Source organism: Plectrocnemia conspersa, unplaced genomic scaffold, assembly GCF_051122295.1.
Source record: "Plectrocnemia conspersa isolate PC_06_02 unplaced genomic scaffold, ASM5112229v1 ptg000004l, whole genome shotgun sequence".
Classification (NCBI taxonomy): domain Eukaryota; kingdom Metazoa; phylum Arthropoda; class Insecta; order Trichoptera; family Polycentropodidae; genus Plectrocnemia; species Plectrocnemia conspersa.
The window spans coordinates 18,350,007-18,367,438 of NW_028277168.1; the positions used below are offsets into that span (position 1 = coordinate 18,350,007).

Consider the following 17,432-nt stretch of genomic DNA (forward strand, 5'->3'; position numbering starts at 1 on the left):
AAATATACAAAGGCCACAAAATATTAACCCTCGCGTACCGAAACTTCAAAAAGGCTCTCATATTGTATGTGTTTGCGAACGCATCCAATATGAGAAACGAACAATAGGCGAACTTACGGCGTTCGGAAATGTCAATGTTTGACAAACCAGTCGGCTTCGATCGTCGTTACAAAACGGTCGGTAGACGCCGAATTCAATAAAACTTACATACAAATACACGTGTTTTGGATACAGACCTGGATTCGCTCCGAATCGCGAATATTTATTGACCGTGTAGCGTTTTCCTAGACGCCCCCGATCTTAGTTTATGAAGAGCTGACATTTCATCGTGATAGTTGACTTGAAAATGTCTGTCGTTCAGATATGACTTGAGCGTCTCATACAGGCCCAGATATTTTTCTTTTACATGCGAATGGACGAAAGGGAAAAGATCTCGCCGACCACGTCTAATTACATGCATATTATAGAGGAGTGTGTTTTTAGTTTTTTTCAACATATACATATATAGTATCTAATGTGCTTTGCAGTTCCTAGACCATGATTTCTTACCTGCTTATCTATTTTTGATGAATATTTGTATCGACAAAATCACACATGAAAGTATTTTTTTCCATTTTTTATATATACATTTACATATATATATTATTATTTACACATAATTTCACACATCTACGTATATATAATAACTAATATTTATTTTAATACCTTTTTTATTATTTTTTTGAATTTTCATTGGTTTTTTTTGCGGTGTATCCATTTTAAAATCACTATGTAACATCGAATTGTGGGCAGACCGTAAAGCATTTGATTGAGTTTATATTGAAGACCCTTGTGCCACACTATGTCGAACGCCTGGCTAATGTCTAGAAATGCAGTGAACAGTACTTCCGTTCATGAAGGCTAGGGTTCACCTCACCCGCCACTCAGTGTACTTGTTCAATTGTACTGTGTTCCTGAAGAAAACAAAATTGCTGACTAGGAACTAACTTGTTTGGTTGGGTACGCAACATTATCAGATGTTAACACAACTAGCCAAGCGCGCTCTCCGCTGCCGTTTTATCGTTATTCCTGCTTCGTTCGTCGCTCTGAATACCTTCGCGTCCTACATACAATTAAATAGATTCATTTTAGATTCGTTGAGAGCTGTTTGTGATGTATTCAGTGTTCTGACCAATGCTCGCTTGCTACCACTCGCTCGCACCTAACCTATCCAGCAATTATGATGCGAACGAGATATTTTATAAGATAATTCTAAAATAAATAATTTATTACCCATTTAGATTTATAAATGTTACAATCTTTTTTTAATTTACATGATCGTCATATATTTTTATTACTATATCTATTTCATATTTGTGATCATAGTGTTAATAAAATTCTAACCGAGATCTGATTTTTATTCTGTCCTAAAGTTGATTTAAATTCTGAGCATTTAATTTGTTGGCGCAAGCAATTTAAAATATTTATAAATTACTTATTTTATTATTTTCATTTATTAAAATAAAACTTATACATGCTCAATATAAGTTATGTTTGAACCAAATTTAACCATCAGTGTTTACAGTGTTTCGTTAATGTATCAAAAAATGACGCGAACCGGATTTTGTTTTACTGTGTATACTACGACTTATGGACGAAAATATTGAACAACACTACTTTCGGACTAAACTAATGTAACCGTCCATTATAACGATTGCTTCTCAAAACAAATACTTTCCAAGGAATAAGATAATATGGATACATCATTAGGTTTAACGAGACTGCATCGTTACAAGTAAACTATTTTGTATACCTTTGTTTTTTTTATCTACTTAAATATCAAGCAAATTTTATGTGCTATTTATATATAAATGATAAAGTGATGATAAGGGTCTATATCTATATTGTTTACCTCTTATTTTGTACACATTGGATGTTTACTATATTTATATAAAATGCTAATTATCATAGAATCACAATCGTTACCACTGCATCCACTACATAACCATAAAAAATACAATTTATATTATATGTATTTTAATAATTTATTTAGCTAATATAACTAATTGTTTATACACTAAACAATATAATCAATATATACATATAAAACATAATATTATAATTTATTTGTTAATGCACAAAGGTGATTCTTTATTCCATTGAAGAAACCTGCTACATTTTCAGGTAGCAGGTTTGCCCTCGGAACCTCTACAATATTCTCCTGTTTTTTTTACAAATGTTTTTTTTTAGAATGATCTACTAATTGAAATGGAAAAGTATGATGGCAACTTACCAAAAGTGCAAAACAAAAATGGTACTAATTATATTTTAATTTTAAATATTTTCCTATATAATTATATGTACATTAAAGTACGAAATATATTTTCAGAAAAATGCAATGATAGTTTAGAAGTGACTGCAAAACAATCGTCAAACAAAATGGTAATATTAAACAAGTTTAACCCTTTCACCGTGGCTGATATTCATGCCATATTTTTGAAAATAATGTAGTTTAATAAATTCAAGTGATTTACAGCCTTAAATTATACCAAATAACCATATTATTCGGCTCAAATGCTTATGTCACCTTTAGGTGTTCAATGAGTACTAGCGATTTTCTTGATGACATCTATAGATGCCATCTGCGGTGAAAGGGTTAAGATTAATTGATCAAGTATTTTTTTAATTAACATTTATTTAAATATCTCTATTATTTTACTTTCATCTGTTAAAGATGGATGTAAAAATTGAAAATATAGACTGCGACTTGAGAGATATGCAAGAAAATACTAATAATGGTAATTAAATTGATTAAATAATTTTAGAATTGCATTTTTTATTTAAAAAAATATGTTTTAGAACCAATATCTAATCAAACTATCGAAGCTTACGATCCGTTGGATACTAACAATTGCCAGGTAAATTACGAAGTAGTGTTTTTTGATAAAACAGTTTTCATAAAAATATGTTTTAATTTTGTCTATAGGATATAAAAATGGAAATGGAAAGTGATGATGACGGTTATGCTAATGATATATCTATCGACATTGGTAAAATAATTTGACAATCGTATTATTTTAAATGTATTTTGAAAATGAAATTAAGCAATTTCATATTTTTAGATATAAATGATGTTAAATGTGAATTAAATAATGAAACAATGAGGAGCTTAGGCATTACTGAAGGTACTGATATAATTACACTATAACAATTTTGTCTGTCCTGGAATTTTTGGTTTTTTTAATTTTACTAATAAATTATTGTACATTGGGATTATTTTATAACTATTTTCACTAAACTATTTTTATTATTTTAGATGATTATGAATCTTCGCCAAATTTAAAACTCAAACACAAATGCACAAAATGTTCAAAGAAATTCAGAAGAAAAGAATATCTCGTAAATCACATGGCCGTTCACACTAAAGGAAAGAAGTTTTCGTGCGACGTATGCGGAAAATCATACAAGACCAAATCAGTATACGAAAGTCACATAATGTTCCATAGCACTAAACAGTTCAATTGCGAATTTTGCGAACAAAAGTTCAGTTTTAGACGCGAACTCAAAAAGCATTTACATATGCACGACGATGAAGTGTGCAATTTGATCTGCAGCATATGCAATAAGCATTTCAAATACAACCAATTGTACACCGAACATATGGCGATGCATTTGAAAAAGTACGTTTGCGTCCATTGCTCGAAATGTTTTAAATCCGAGCATAAAATGAACATTCACATGTTCAAATATCATAATACTATAGAAATTAAATGTCCTAAATGTAAGGCTACGTTCGATGATAAACGATCGCTCAGGAGACACATGTTGGATCATAAAGAAGGAAAGTATAAATGTGACTATTGCGCGATTAGGTTCCTTCGTTCGCGTGATCTGAAAACGCATCTTATTTTACATAGTGACGAAATCAACTTCGAATGCGATAATTGTCGAAGGATTTACAAGACAAAACGATTATTATCGAAGCATATGGCTGTACATATATTGAAATATCAGTGCGTTCATTGCTTGAAACGATTCAAATCTAAGTATAAGTTAGATATTCATGTTAGACGGCGGCATTCGGATCCAAATATAAATTGCTTCTTGTGCGATCAAATGTTTAATAATATACGATCGCTCAATAGACACGTTATGCTGCATCATAAGGACGCGTACAAGTGTGAATTTTGTCTCAGGACCTTCATGACTAATCGCGATCTTCTCCGACATTTAGTCGTACATAACGACGTGTACGATTATAAATGCGACGTATGCGGAAGAGAGTTTAAACATAAGCAATCGATCTCAAAACATATGTTGCTTCACATAAAATATGGGAATTATAAATGCGAATTTTGCCCCAAAGCGTTTACGTTCAAGTATAACTACAATAATCATATCCGTCAGCACAGCGGCGAACCGTGCTTCAGATGTCACATTTGTAAAAACATGTTCTTCAACAAACGACTGCTTTTGATTCACATCATGGACGATCATAAAGAAGAACCGAAATTCGAATGCAAATTCTGTCGAAAGTTGTGCACCGCTTCTAATGAGCTTCGCCAACACGAGCTCACGCACAAAACTGAATTAGACTACAAATGCGAAATATGCGAAAAGCGATTCAAGCGGAAACGGTCGCTCTTACGACACGTCTCCGGATTTCACATGGGCCTTCCGCTTTACAAATGCATCTTATGCGAAACAATGTTCACCACTAGGCAACTATTAAGCTCACACCTCAAATTAGATCATAAAGACGAAAACAGACACGAGTGCGAATTCTGCCAAAAGATATTCCTGTCAAACAGCGAACTGATTCGACATCACATTGTCCACAGAGAACAATGCAATTACAAATGTGATATTTGCGGTAAAATGTTCAGGTACAAACACTCGATAACGAACCACATGTCGATACACATGATATTCGCCATACATACGTGCAATTTCTGCTCTAAATCGTTCCGACACAAACACAACTTGGACAACCACATTCGAGAATACCATTCCGAACCGATCGTTCGATGCCACTTGTGCGACAAAATGTTCGGCACGGCGAGACTGCTTCACACGCACATCATGATAGATCACGAAATGGAAAATAAGAACGGTATGAAGTACGAATGCAACTATTGCCAAAAGTTGTTCACTTGCAACAGTTTGCTTTTGCGGCATCTGGTGATGCACAGCGGCGCTTTGGAGTTTAAGTGCGGCGTGTGCGATAAAGGGTTCAAACGGCAGCATTCGCTAAAGCGCCATATGAGTTTGCACGATGTCAAAGAAGAATTTGCGTGTTCCCAGTGTCCGAAAATTTTAAATTCTAAATTTTCTCTAGACAATCACGCAGGCAAACATCACGGCATTCCGAGGACTTCGTGTTCCAAGTGTCAGGAAATATTTCAAACTACGAACGAGCTACGGGAACACATTGGTACATTTCACAAAGGAAACGAAGTACATAAATGTGAATATTGCTTTAAATCGTTTCTTTATAAACGCGGGCTCAAACGACACATACGACTCGCCCATAAAGATTTGTTCGAGAATGAGATGATATGTTGAATAACGTTTCAGTAGTTATATTACTGTTACGTTATTTATAATGAGCTTAAATCGTATTAATAATAAAATATGTATTCCTTTGATCTATGAGTTACATGCTATAAACAAAGTAAAACATTCCAAATATACTCTTAAAGTAAAGCTCATTACTCTAAAATTAGGTTTATTTTTTTATATATTTTAATTTTTAATCAAATGTATTGTTTTTGTGCATCTACTTTTTAGTTTCTTTATTTCCATATTAAAAACTTAGAAAGTCTTGAAAACGGTGTTTTATTTATTGTTTTTAATGGTTTATGTTTACTGATGGAATATAAATTAGTGTCAATACACATGGACGGCGATAAAAGAACTCAATAAAAACGAACATATAATATAAGCGTTAAAAGCGCCATGAACAAAAATGCTAATTAGTCAAAGTGTACCAAATGTATCCAAAGGACCTTTTTAAATGCTACTGTACTGCAGTGGTATAGCAAATAAGTGCTTACAATGTTGCCGAATCTCCACATGTTCTTACTTTAACGGTCATATAAAGATATCAGAAGTAAACAAATATAATTACATCCCCAAATCGCCGCTATTGGTGCACACTTTGAGAGTGGGCGAGCGAAAGAATCTCAGACGATAGGTTACCGTTCGACCACAATCCTGCCTGATAGTAAGCAATTATTTTTTTACTTGAATACCAAGGTATTCAAATTATCATGGGAGTGGAATCTGCATAGAGGGTTTCCCGTTGTCTGCTACACCAGATTTTTGTCGATAGTATGGGGGCCAATATAGATTTGTTATGGCCAAAACTGGTCGGCGCAGAAGTAGCATTGTTATGACGGTTTTGGCCCTCTCGACCGGCAAGCTTGTAAGGGTTCGGACGCATGCCGTCGCGCGTCCGCCCCATTTTTGTAATGTAATCACTGTAACCTTAAATAAATATTACTGCAGCGGCTCAATCTGTGTCTCATTGCCACCCGTCACCATCACACCGCTAAAATAGGATTTGAGGGAAGGGAATATGTATGTAAAGGAATAGAGACATCTCTTGTACATAATTGCTAGTATTTTATCACAATAATTGCTAAATAATTTTTATTATTAGCAATTATAATTGTTGCAATTAGTATTTTTGCTAGCGGCCGGCCTTTTTATTAACAGCGCATTATTATTTATTTCGATTTCGAATCGCTGATTGCGCTATCACCAGTGCAATATAATCCAAACAGATATAATAAAATTGACAAGAAAATAGAAATGCGGCCTATTTATCTATTTATGTATTCATTTATTATGGCCAAAACTTGGCTGCAATCTGGTAACGCTAACGTTATTTTGGTGGACCTCTACGAAAAGGCAACGGCCGGTGGTGCCTCGTCCACCATTCACTCATTTTGGTTTATAATTGAAAATCCATAAAGATGCTAAGTGTGCGTTTGCATTTTTATGTATTTAGGCCTCCTGTGTGTGTCGATTGTTAGCCTGTAGTAAGATTGACGATAAATAGATTTTGTACAAAGGTATTTTGCGCAATGGCAACACCGATGTCGCATTTTGCATAGAAATCGGTAAGGTTGGCAGCGTCCGCTGTCATCGCCGCAACACCGGTGACATGGAGGAGGATTTATTTATCTTGCTGAACTACGAAGTCGTCTGCCGATTGTGTATGCAAGGTCGCGGAGCTCTGTCGGACGTTTTTAACACCGACGAGGATCCTCCGTTGTCCCTGCAGATTCATGCCCTCACCGACATCGACGTTAGTATTTCGTTAGTTAGTAGGTTTGGTGTTTGTTTGTTTCAAAAATGAACGCTCGCACTCGAACGTCGCTTTCAGATATCTATCAACGACGGCATGCCGAACAAGATATGCCACAAATGCAGATACATTGTGGAGTTGAGCTACGAGTTTCGCGCTATGGCTGTCAAAAACAACAAGTTGCTAGCTAACTATTTCGAAACGGACGTGCTGGCCAGCCAAGTTGCAGAATCGTTCAAGAAAAGCAACGCGAACCATGAATATTACAACGAGGATAGCCTACCGGACGATATTCAAGACAATATGGAGGTAATCGAAACCAGCGACATGCTAGACGAAGATGAAATTAGGATATTAAAAAAAAGTAACGGAAAATCGGATTATAAAGAGAGCCTGATATCGGTGGAACCCGTAGTCGGTACGCATATGGATCTGTGCTCGGAAACCGGCGATCTCATAGTAGAGTGCAAAATGGAATCGCCGGAAATATTCGAAACGTCCGTAGATAAACACGATTATACGTCTAGTAAAGAAGTCGTTCTGAACCAAGTCAAATTTGAAGAATCTGATACGTCTCAAGTGCATTTATTGCCAGATATGTCCGACGACGGTAATTATATTTTGCAGTAGTCGCTTACGCCTACGTAATACGTTCATATAATAATCGATTTTTAGATGGCTTAAATCTGAGGCACAAGGACTCCGGCAATTTGGACCGATCTCACAGGCAGCACACGTGTCAGCTGTGCTTGGAGATTTTCAACGATCGAACCGCTCTCTTGTGCCACATTAACGAACACTACAAAAATACCACGCTCACGCCGTACACGTCCGCAACCAAACCTTTCATATGTTTAGAATGCAACGTCAATTTTACCGTCAAAATGGATTTGATCATACATCACCGAGAGCACTTCAATATCAATCCGTATGTGTGCAAAGTCACCGGTTGTAATTTTGACGTCGGGACGAGGGTAAGATACACATTATATAATATTTTACCTACAAGCTAATACTAAAAACTATCTAAGATGCATTTATTTTTTATTAAAAACTATGTTAAAACTTAAATATTATCTTATTACTAAAATTTGCAAACTACAGAATGTTCATTATTGTTCTGCAGCTTTTAAAATCTTTCTGTATATACTGAAAATGTTGTACAATTTAAAACTGGATCTAAATTGCAATTCTCCTTTTAAATTTTCACATTACTTTCACAGGATTTAAGTTTTTATTAACTATAGTTTATTCACCTTTCACCATTTTAAATATTACTCAAATTTACTATCAATAACTTCATTATACTATTTATATTTTCACTCATATGATAAATGAATATATCCTCTGCAAATAGAATCATTTATATTTTGTACTGTTCAATCTACGAATGTAACGATGAAGCTTTTGTTTAAATACTATATTATAAAATTATCAAAAGATGTCGGTTTAATCAACAACATGACTTCAAATAGGCACTGGAAATTATTTGTTCTCTTGCCCGTCGATTAAAATATTTTCAATTCTTTCTTCATTAATCCGTAAGATGTTGGTTTTATTACACTACTCTCTGTAAGGCTGAAAGAAATTCCTGTCACTAATTGTTGCGCCAATAATAAATTTTCAATTTCGTAAATGGATTCTAATGATTTGATGAATTCGTGAGAGTCCTTAGAATTCATCGAGCCATCAAATTATCTGCGAATAATTTCTTTCCCCATTTTACACATTTTTGCTTTTGAAGAATAACTAAAGAAGTCATTCTTTTTTTTTTTTTGACCGGTGAAAGATTCTGGATTTTGCAAATATTTAACGACATCCATGTCTGATTTCTTCCCTTATATAATTTATCATTAATTGCCCGTTGAAATTTCGAGCTTAGCTCAGAATTGATATTTTCCAATTGTCAATAACAGCGATTGCTACTTTACAAAAACAATATAAAAAAAAACCTTTTTGGATTATCGAAAAAGAAAAAATACTCTAAATCGTTTGCTTTCTGCCGATTCCCATGCATAATTTTTCTTAGCCTTTGGAAAGCGATGTTCGCTTGATGGGCATTGTCCAAGGTCGTATTACATTGCAACGGGAATGTTGTGGATCCGGTGATTTAAATAACCCGTGACCATTTCGCAACAAAGAAATATTCTCTCAATGACGGTTAATAAAATCAAATATTTTGAATGCTATTAATCTCAAATGATATTATTTATTTATAAAATATATTTATAGAAGACGGTTAATATTTAGGTATTTATGAAAAATACAATGATTTAAGATATGATAAAATAGTTTATTTTTATATACATAAAAATTGACCTTTAGTATTAAAAACTTCTAGATTTTTCATTTACATAAACATTTTATGTTATAAACAAAATATATTTTTTTTTCACACAAGCTGATCAAGCATAAATACAGGGACGGTATTTCAGATTTTTCAGTAGTCGTTTTTTTAATATTTCCATTTCATTGAGATTCATAGTATTTCATTAAATACCATGCATTTTTATGCAAGATGCGACGTCTGTTCTTATTATTTTGCTTATTTTCACCTGAGAAATGAGTTGGCTTAGTTTGTATTTTGAACTTGACCGCATAAATTGAGTAATAAAGACATTCTATCGGTAAAAATGTATTCCGATATTATTTCACCGAAATGACGTATTTTAAATATATTATCGGGATAAATTCGAGATTGTTTTTTAGATTTTTTGAGGGACAACCCGAGAATTTCCGGTTTAGATTCAGAGATATAAAAAAATTAAAAGACGATAATTATTGAACGAAAACTTGAAATAGATGCCAGTAGAACCCAAAGCAGAACTAGAAATCACAATATTCGCTCTTCGTTGGGGTCTATGCTATCTAAGATTTTTTAAATATTTTCAATAGAGCTGAGACTTTCTCTCAAGCTTGCAATAATTGTCATCTGTTTTTGTGGCGAAGCTGGGTCTGAAGCGTCGGATTCCTCAATGTCGTTTTGCTCACACATCTCTATACACTCGTCGATTCTCAGCTACTGACTATGCGACTCCAGCAACTCGTTAACCTAATCACCGTCAACTTCCAAATCTAACTACCTGGCAAAATCGACAACTTCTATCACATGCGTGTCATTTCTGTCTCATTTTGAAAAAAGAAATAGCTAAAGCTTCTTCCAGATAATATTCAATGTTTTTTTTGAAATTTCAATCACAAATATGCTGGCGGCAGTGTTGGCAAACGAAAAAATCAAAAACCGCGTATCTTCGAGTGCGCGTAAGTCAGGGATTACTGTATACGGTTGTAAATTTTATAAATAAGATAAGTTACTAATCGCTCGTCTACAGTTATATGGAAACCTGGAGAATAATATTTTAGGCGAGCAGCATTAAATTAGTCAAATATGGAAAGAATCGGCTCAAGTTTGTCATTGGTGTGTTATAGCCTCATTTCTCTTGTAGACCATATCATCAAATATTATATTACTATATATAAAAGTAAAATTGTTTCTGGAATAGGATATGTAAAAAATGTTACTTAAAAAGCAGATCCGTTGTCCGTATATATTTTAGAGCAAGTCGTCAGCCGTTACATCTTCCAGATGCTAGCAACACCCCAATAAAAGCTTCCATTTCTGCCATTGTTACACGTTTCTCTTTATCATTGCGAAGAGAGAATTGGTTAGTTGGTGTTACAATTTCTTCGAACATATTTGGTGTAATAAAGAGGTCGAAAGCAGATCTTTTCGTCGAAATATTGTTAGCGTCTTCTCTAAGAGCAGAAGGAGATGTAACAATATTCTGATATTTAGTTCTAGAAGCAGGCGGAGGATTTGAATTCCATGTGAACCTAGATCTAGAAGAAAACGTTGCATTTGCATCTTCAATATTTTCTTCATCTAAACCAGTGTTTCCCAAAGTGTGGTACGCGTACCCCTGGGGGTACGGGAAGAGTTTAGTGGGGGTACGGGAAGAGTTTAGTGGGGGTACGCGCTGCATAGGGCTTTGGCTACGCCTGGTGCAACAAAAGAGCCTATTCCACTTTTTCATTTGTTATGAAAACCTAACAAATGAAAGCATGAAACCATCCAAACTAAAGCGCCATCTTAAGACAAACCACAATCAGTACAAATATAAGGCATTCGGCTTTTTTTAAAATAAACTTAAGGATTTAAATCAGTCTCGAAAAGTAATGTGGAGTTTGACAGGAGGTGACAATTAAAAAATCCTAGAAGCTTCGTATCGGGTGTCGCTTTTGATTGCAAAATGCAGTGCAACGGAGACAGGCTTTTGGATGTGGACAAAGAAAAAATAAATATTTTTTTATTGTTATTAAAGTATATGCAATTTTTTTTGACGAGGGGTACTCAGTGCTACGAAAATTTATAGAAGGGGTACACAGATGTCGAAAGTTTGGGAAACACTGATCTAAACTATCACTTTTCGATTCGCGTTCTATGTTATCTTCCACATCAGAATTATCCTGATCATCTTCCAACAAACTTTCTGAAGTTTTATATTGCCTTTGAGCCATTATTATTATTTTTACAGGTTACACTAAAAAAACACTTATGAAATAATAATAAGACGATAAAACTTCTTACGTACCTAAATATTATATAACTATGTAGATATGTAAAACGATTAAAAAGTAAATTTGCCGTCAACTAAACACAACGCACGTTGAAGAAACACTGATAACTGTTTCGAAACTTGCAAGATACTGTTACGTCCTTGGCGATACCGGAAATCATAAGCATTCCAGAGCAATATGTATATCTCGCTCGCACCCAATGGATGAAATACACATTTTATGCATTTATAACCGTAAGTGTGAGCGAAACAAAATATTTTATCCCAACTGCTCTTCCTGTTATGCTATAAATGCACCCAAATATACCGAAACTATATATTTCAACACAAATGTTTGTTTTAAATCTTTATTTATATAAAAAATCTACTAAAAACCATTAAAACATATAAACACTTTAATGCAGGATTACATATAATGTGAACCTATTACCATTATTAATTAAAAAGTTACATAAAGAAATAGCTACTTTGGGGACTTCAAGTACCCCTCTTAGTCCAAGCTGGGTTAAAATCAGGCGCGTACGCTGAGATACTTTCGCTCGCTCGCGTTTTAAGTGGCCTTATCTCTCACTCCTTCTCGTCACTTAATACGTGAGTGAACGAAAGGGAAAGTATCTCACTGTACGCGCCTGAGTGTCAAGATTTATAGGGAAAAGATTTCTAGTGTTGTTTTTAGATTGATACAACAATATAAGATATTGACATTATTTATAAATAACCATATTACTAGATAGTTAATCTTTGTTCATTTTGGTAACAAAGTTTGGCAAAGCCTTAATTTATTATTTATCATTAACCCTTTCACCGTGGCTGATATTTTTGCGCGCTATTTCGAAATTTGTTAATATGTGGGGGGGGCCCTATTCATGTCATATTTTTAAATATTACTGTTCAATAAATTCAAGTGATTTACAGTCTTAAATTATACTAAATAACCATATCATTAGGCTCAAAGGTTTATGGCACCTTTAGGTGGCCAATGAGTACTGTCAATTTTCTTAATGACTTCTATAGAAGCCATCCATTGTGAAAGGGTTAAGAGCATCAATTTGTATTTGCTTAATTTATAATTTACACTGACTGTAAACCATAACTTTGAATCATATCACATGATTTAAATTTTCCTAAAATGATAGCCATATTGCATTTGCGAGTCAAGAGGTGAAAATGTATTTATTGCCGATATCTAGTATATACGTACGTGGCTTAGAATTTAGGGATGTCACGTGAGGGCGGTCATTTCGATAAATGACTGCCGATATGATTTTCTTCAAATTTCATTCGAGATAGTTTAAACAAATACTTTACGAATATTTGATTAATTGTTCGAAATATAGTTGAAAATTGGGCGAATAATTTGAATATTCGATTGAGAACTGTAAACTAAATGAAATATAGATGCTCTAATTTCATCCATAATCTCCGCATGTATAACTTCAAAGGCAAAATTTTTATTACACCAAGAATTATGAATATTGATATATTTTGCCATATGATCATGTATATTTTATACAGAAAACATTATAGCTAGAATTACGTTATCTATTAAAAAAAATGCTCTATATTTTCAAATCTAAATATAATGAATTTTTTCTGATTCTGACAAGAATTTCAAAATGCCACTGTTATTTTTGTTTCGAATAGATCTTACCAAATCGATATGACCTTTTTGATATAGATAGCGTTTTAAATAATCTAATTTCCATTCATCTCATGTTTTACCAACAGCGAATTCACATTTCGAATTAGATTGACAGCAAATGCCGCAAATTACGTCGTTCGTATCACTGCGATAAATAAAAATATCTCCGATATTAACGTTTACAATTTCGGTTGAAATTGGTTTCGAGTTATTCAAGCTTAAATTCATTACAACTTTTTTTACTTCTTGAGATTAGATTAATTTTAAAACTATTGATAAAATAATTTAATATATGTAAATCAATACAAGTCAAAACATTTTACCATTATTTTATTATATGACCGCGGATCCGGCAATTTTTGTCGAAGTAGCAAAATAGTCGATATATCAGATTTCGGCAATCAAAGGGTAATGAAGCGTTTTTGTTAAAGTTGATGAATGTATAAAAATCTTAATTATTTTCTAAATTGTCTCATAAATATGTTTTTAATTTCTAGGAGGCGCTAAGGCATCATATGTACAAACATGCATTGAAAAAGTACGTTTGCAATCTGTGCGGCGCTAGGTATAGACGCAAAGTTGAAATACTGCGCCACCGTGTACGCCACATGGACGAGGGTCGTCAGTTTCGCTGTGGCTTGTGTTGGGTCATATGCAAAAATAGGCTGAGCTTAAAAGCCCATCTTAAAAATCACGAAATTGGTAGAAGGTAAAATGCAATGTATTATTTATATACCTAATTCTGAATTGCTTTTCGGGAGAAGCTATTAGTAAAATATTGTAGCGCTTAGTGATAATTTCCCAGGAAGTAGTTGTTAATTTGGTAAAGTATAGACATAATGAACGTGCACTATACAATACCTAACCGTTTTAATCAATCTCACTTTCAAATAGAATTAAAATTTATATTATTATTTATAAGTATTTTTAAATTTGTTAATTAATTATTCTTCAATGTCATTATGATTAAGATAAATCATGAATTAAAGTTTAAATGTCAACAAAGCATTTTTTATGTTTTAAGTAGATAACAATAATTAAATTTGGATGATTAGATAAAACAAATATTTATCATGAGAATTGTCAACATAGTTTTTTTTTAATAAAAACATATGAAAGCATTTAATCTAATCTAAACATTGACATTTAAACTGTTGATAATATTTAAATAATGTGTACATTAAAAGTAACTCCCTTGTCACATCAGTCGAAACTTTTAAAACAAAACATAAATGTGACATAGCTGCTGAGTTTTACAAAATTCATAAATAAAAAAATATAGTGATTACATAATTTTGTGGTAGTCTTAGACTTCACAAACCATGTGACCCGCTCCCGATCGCTGAGCAAGGTTGCTCACTCGCGTTGGAGTATATTTTTCATTTTGTTAATATTTTAAAACATTGCAGTTTAACAGATCCGATATTGTGTGTTTCAGGTTCAAATGTAATTTTCCCGGCTGTCCGAAGGCGTTTTATTCCAATTCCGATTTAGTAATCCACAGTAGATCTCATTCCAATGATAAATGTTTCAAGTGCAATCTTTGCATTTGCGCATATACATCACAATCACAACTAAATAGGTAAAATAAATTGTATAATTTTGTCGTATCATAGACATTAGCTAATGATCATAATTATAATTTAAGACACTTACGTCGCCATGAGAAACCAGGTCCGACTAAATGCGACAAGTGTTCGGAGATATTCGAAGACTACGGTTCGTTCTGTAACCATCGTATAACCACACACGGAGAATGGCAACCGCACAGATGTAAAGGATGTAATCAAGGGTATGTTAACTAAATTTAGAATCAAAATCTGACAAGTCTCTTTTACATTTATTAGGTTGATGCATAAGTAACGTCGTATTTTTTTAAGAAAACATAAGTTAATATTTGTAGATAAAATTAATTAAATCTATCAACTACATATTTTCCATTACTGCTAATGACTATCTCCCATCTTTCTGTCAACTTTTTAATCCTATTAGAATAAAAACTTTCAAGTTTCGATGCAAGGAACGAATTTAGTGCTGTTTTTACCTCATCTGTTGTATTATTTTTTTTTTCTATTTAAATAATTTTGTAGAGATAAAAACAAGTGAAAATCAGAAGAAGCGAAGTCAGGAGAATAAGGTGGACCCTTTAAAACATCCCAATTGAGCTCCTTTAATTTATGCTGTGTCATCATTGCAGAATGAGGCCGTGCATTGTCGTGATGAAAGACGACACCCTTGCGATTGCTAAGTTCAGGTCGTTTTCTTACGAGTACCGAGTTTAATTTTTGCAGCTGTTCACAATATCTATCAGCATTAATTGTTTGGTTAGGTTGCAATAACTCGTAATAAGTAATACCCTTCATATCCCACCAAACACAAGCATTATTTTTTTAATGATGTTCTGCCTTTGGAGTGGTTATTGGGACTTGTCCTGGCTTGACCCAGTGTCGCTTCCTAGTTTTATTATTATAGACAACCAATGTTTCATCCCCAGTCACTATTCGAAGCAAAAAAGTTCATGCTTTTGTCTCGCACACAAAGAAACACATGTGGCAACTCAGTCCAGCAGGTTTGCGGGTGACAAGTTGTGCGGGACCCAAACGTTGTACTTGGAAACCATTCCACTGTGATTCTGATGCCTCACCACCGTAGATTGAATTATACCTATCTTCATTGCGATATCCCTGGTATTTTGACGGAGATCAGTTTCAAGTATGTCATTCAGAACATCATTATCGGTGGTTGAAGGGCGCCCCACTCTTTTTTCATCAGCTGTTGATAAATTCCCAGATCTGAATTTAGCAAACCATCGTTGACTGTTTCGAACATCGATAGCACCTCTGCGGTACACATCACATATGTTTTTGGTTGCCAATGTTGCATTATGGCCTTTAAAAAAAATAAAAGTAAAAAATGTCGAATATGGACTTTTTTCTCTGCCATTTTAAAAAATCACAAAGGCTCTGTATAACTCAACCGCTGACGATAGACTAAAAAAATGTTAAAAGAAGCCCTCCTTTATATAATACAAATACAACATTCTGCACAGATATTAAAACAGTTGGTTAAAAAAAATATATGATAGTCGATGTAAAAATACGACGTTACTTATGCATCAACCTAATATATAGAAATATAGTCATATTAGATCATTCTTTTTACCCTTTGTTTACTGAAATCCGAATACAAATTTTATATTTTCTTTTAAAAAAAGAATTTTAAAATGCAGACAAGCTAACAAACAACTAATCTAAGGATAACGATTGATCACTTGATAGACCAATTTGATCTGTCGGATATTGAGTCTAAATGTGATATACTCAATTATATGTACATTTAATGAATTTTTTCGTTATAGTTATCAGAGTGAACAGCAATTAGAGAAGCACATGCTTCGTTGTCAAATTGCTCTAAAAATGAGAGAACTAGGAAGTGATAGCATTGATATCATAATAGAAGGCAAAGACGACGATAGCTTCATGGAAGATCAAAATGTAGAAGAAGACAAATAATATTAGTTAATTCTTTTGTGCGTATGTAATGTTATTGTTCTATAAGTTTTAATATCTTGATTTTTTTATAAGCTATTGATGAGTGTTGAGTAAGTTAGTAAATTTAATAGAGTGCCTTTCATGTATTATGTATATATTTTTTCTTGCTCAAACATATTTTAATTATTTTCGTTTCTTCCAGATATATACAATCCTAATATTGTGTAAAATATAATATATATTGGTTATGAATCTAGGCATAATTTTAATATAATCAAATACAGGTATTGTTAGTTTTTATAAAGTTCAGTATTTCATTAATATTACAGTTAATAAATAAATACAGAAGCTTTTTGTATTAATATACTTCAGGAATGAATTTTTTTTTCAAATATAAACAAATTTTATGTCTACACTTGAGGATACTG

The 17,432-nt window shown here is 33.3% G+C and overlaps 2 protein-coding genes across 2 annotated transcripts; both read left to right on the forward strand.

Moving 5' to 3' along the window:
• The first annotated feature begins 2,144 nt into the window (after positions 1-2,144).
• LOC148236150 (uncharacterized) lies at positions 2,145-5,810 on the forward strand. The gene is made up of 8 exons (XM_088184111.1): positions 2,145-2,163; positions 2,230-2,293; positions 2,369-2,421; positions 2,714-2,777; positions 2,839-2,897; positions 2,966-3,029; positions 3,102-3,164; positions 3,296-5,810. Exons 2-8 carry the CDS (start codon positions 2,248-2,250, stop codon positions 5,542-5,544), a joined length of 2,598 nt encoding a protein of 865 aa, XP_088040237.1. The 5' UTR covers positions 2,145-2,163; positions 2,230-2,247; the 3' UTR covers positions 5,545-5,810.
• Positions 5,811-7,108: 1,298 nt separating this feature from the next.
• On the forward strand, positions 7,109-17,422 carry LOC148236151 (uncharacterized). Its single transcript, XM_088183810.1, has 7 exons — positions 7,109-7,294; positions 7,373-7,904; positions 7,970-8,268; positions 14,011-14,222; positions 14,952-15,095; positions 15,162-15,305; positions 16,872-17,422. The coding sequence occupies exons 1-7, from the start codon at positions 7,151-7,153 to the stop codon at positions 17,023-17,025; spliced, it is 1,629 nt and encodes a 542-aa protein (XP_088039936.1). The 5' UTR covers positions 7,109-7,150; the 3' UTR covers positions 17,026-17,422.
• The last annotated feature ends 10 nt before the right edge of the window (positions 17,423-17,432 follow it).

Coding starts and splice junctions, on each gene's coding strand:
- LOC148236150 (XM_088184111.1), top strand. CDS start 2,248: ATGGAAAAGTATGATGGCAACTTACCAAAAGTGCAAAACAAAAATG. Junction 3,030..3,101: donor TGATATATCTATCGACATTG/GTAAAATAATTT, acceptor TCATATTTTTAG/ATATAAATGATGTTAAATGT. Junction 3,165..3,295: donor GAGCTTAGGCATTACTGAAG/GTACTGATATAA, acceptor TTATTATTTTAG/ATGATTATGAATCTTCGCCA.
- LOC148236151 (XM_088183810.1), top strand. CDS start 7,151: ATGGAGGAGGATTTATTTATCTTGCTGAACTACGAAGTCGTCTGCCGA. Junction 8,269..14,010: donor ATTTTGACGTCGGGACGAGG/GTAAGATACACA, acceptor TTTAATTTCTAG/GAGGCGCTAAGGCATCATAT. Junction 14,223..14,951: donor AATCACGAAATTGGTAGAAG/GTAAAATGCAAT, acceptor TGTGTGTTTCAG/GTTCAAATGTAATTTTCCCG.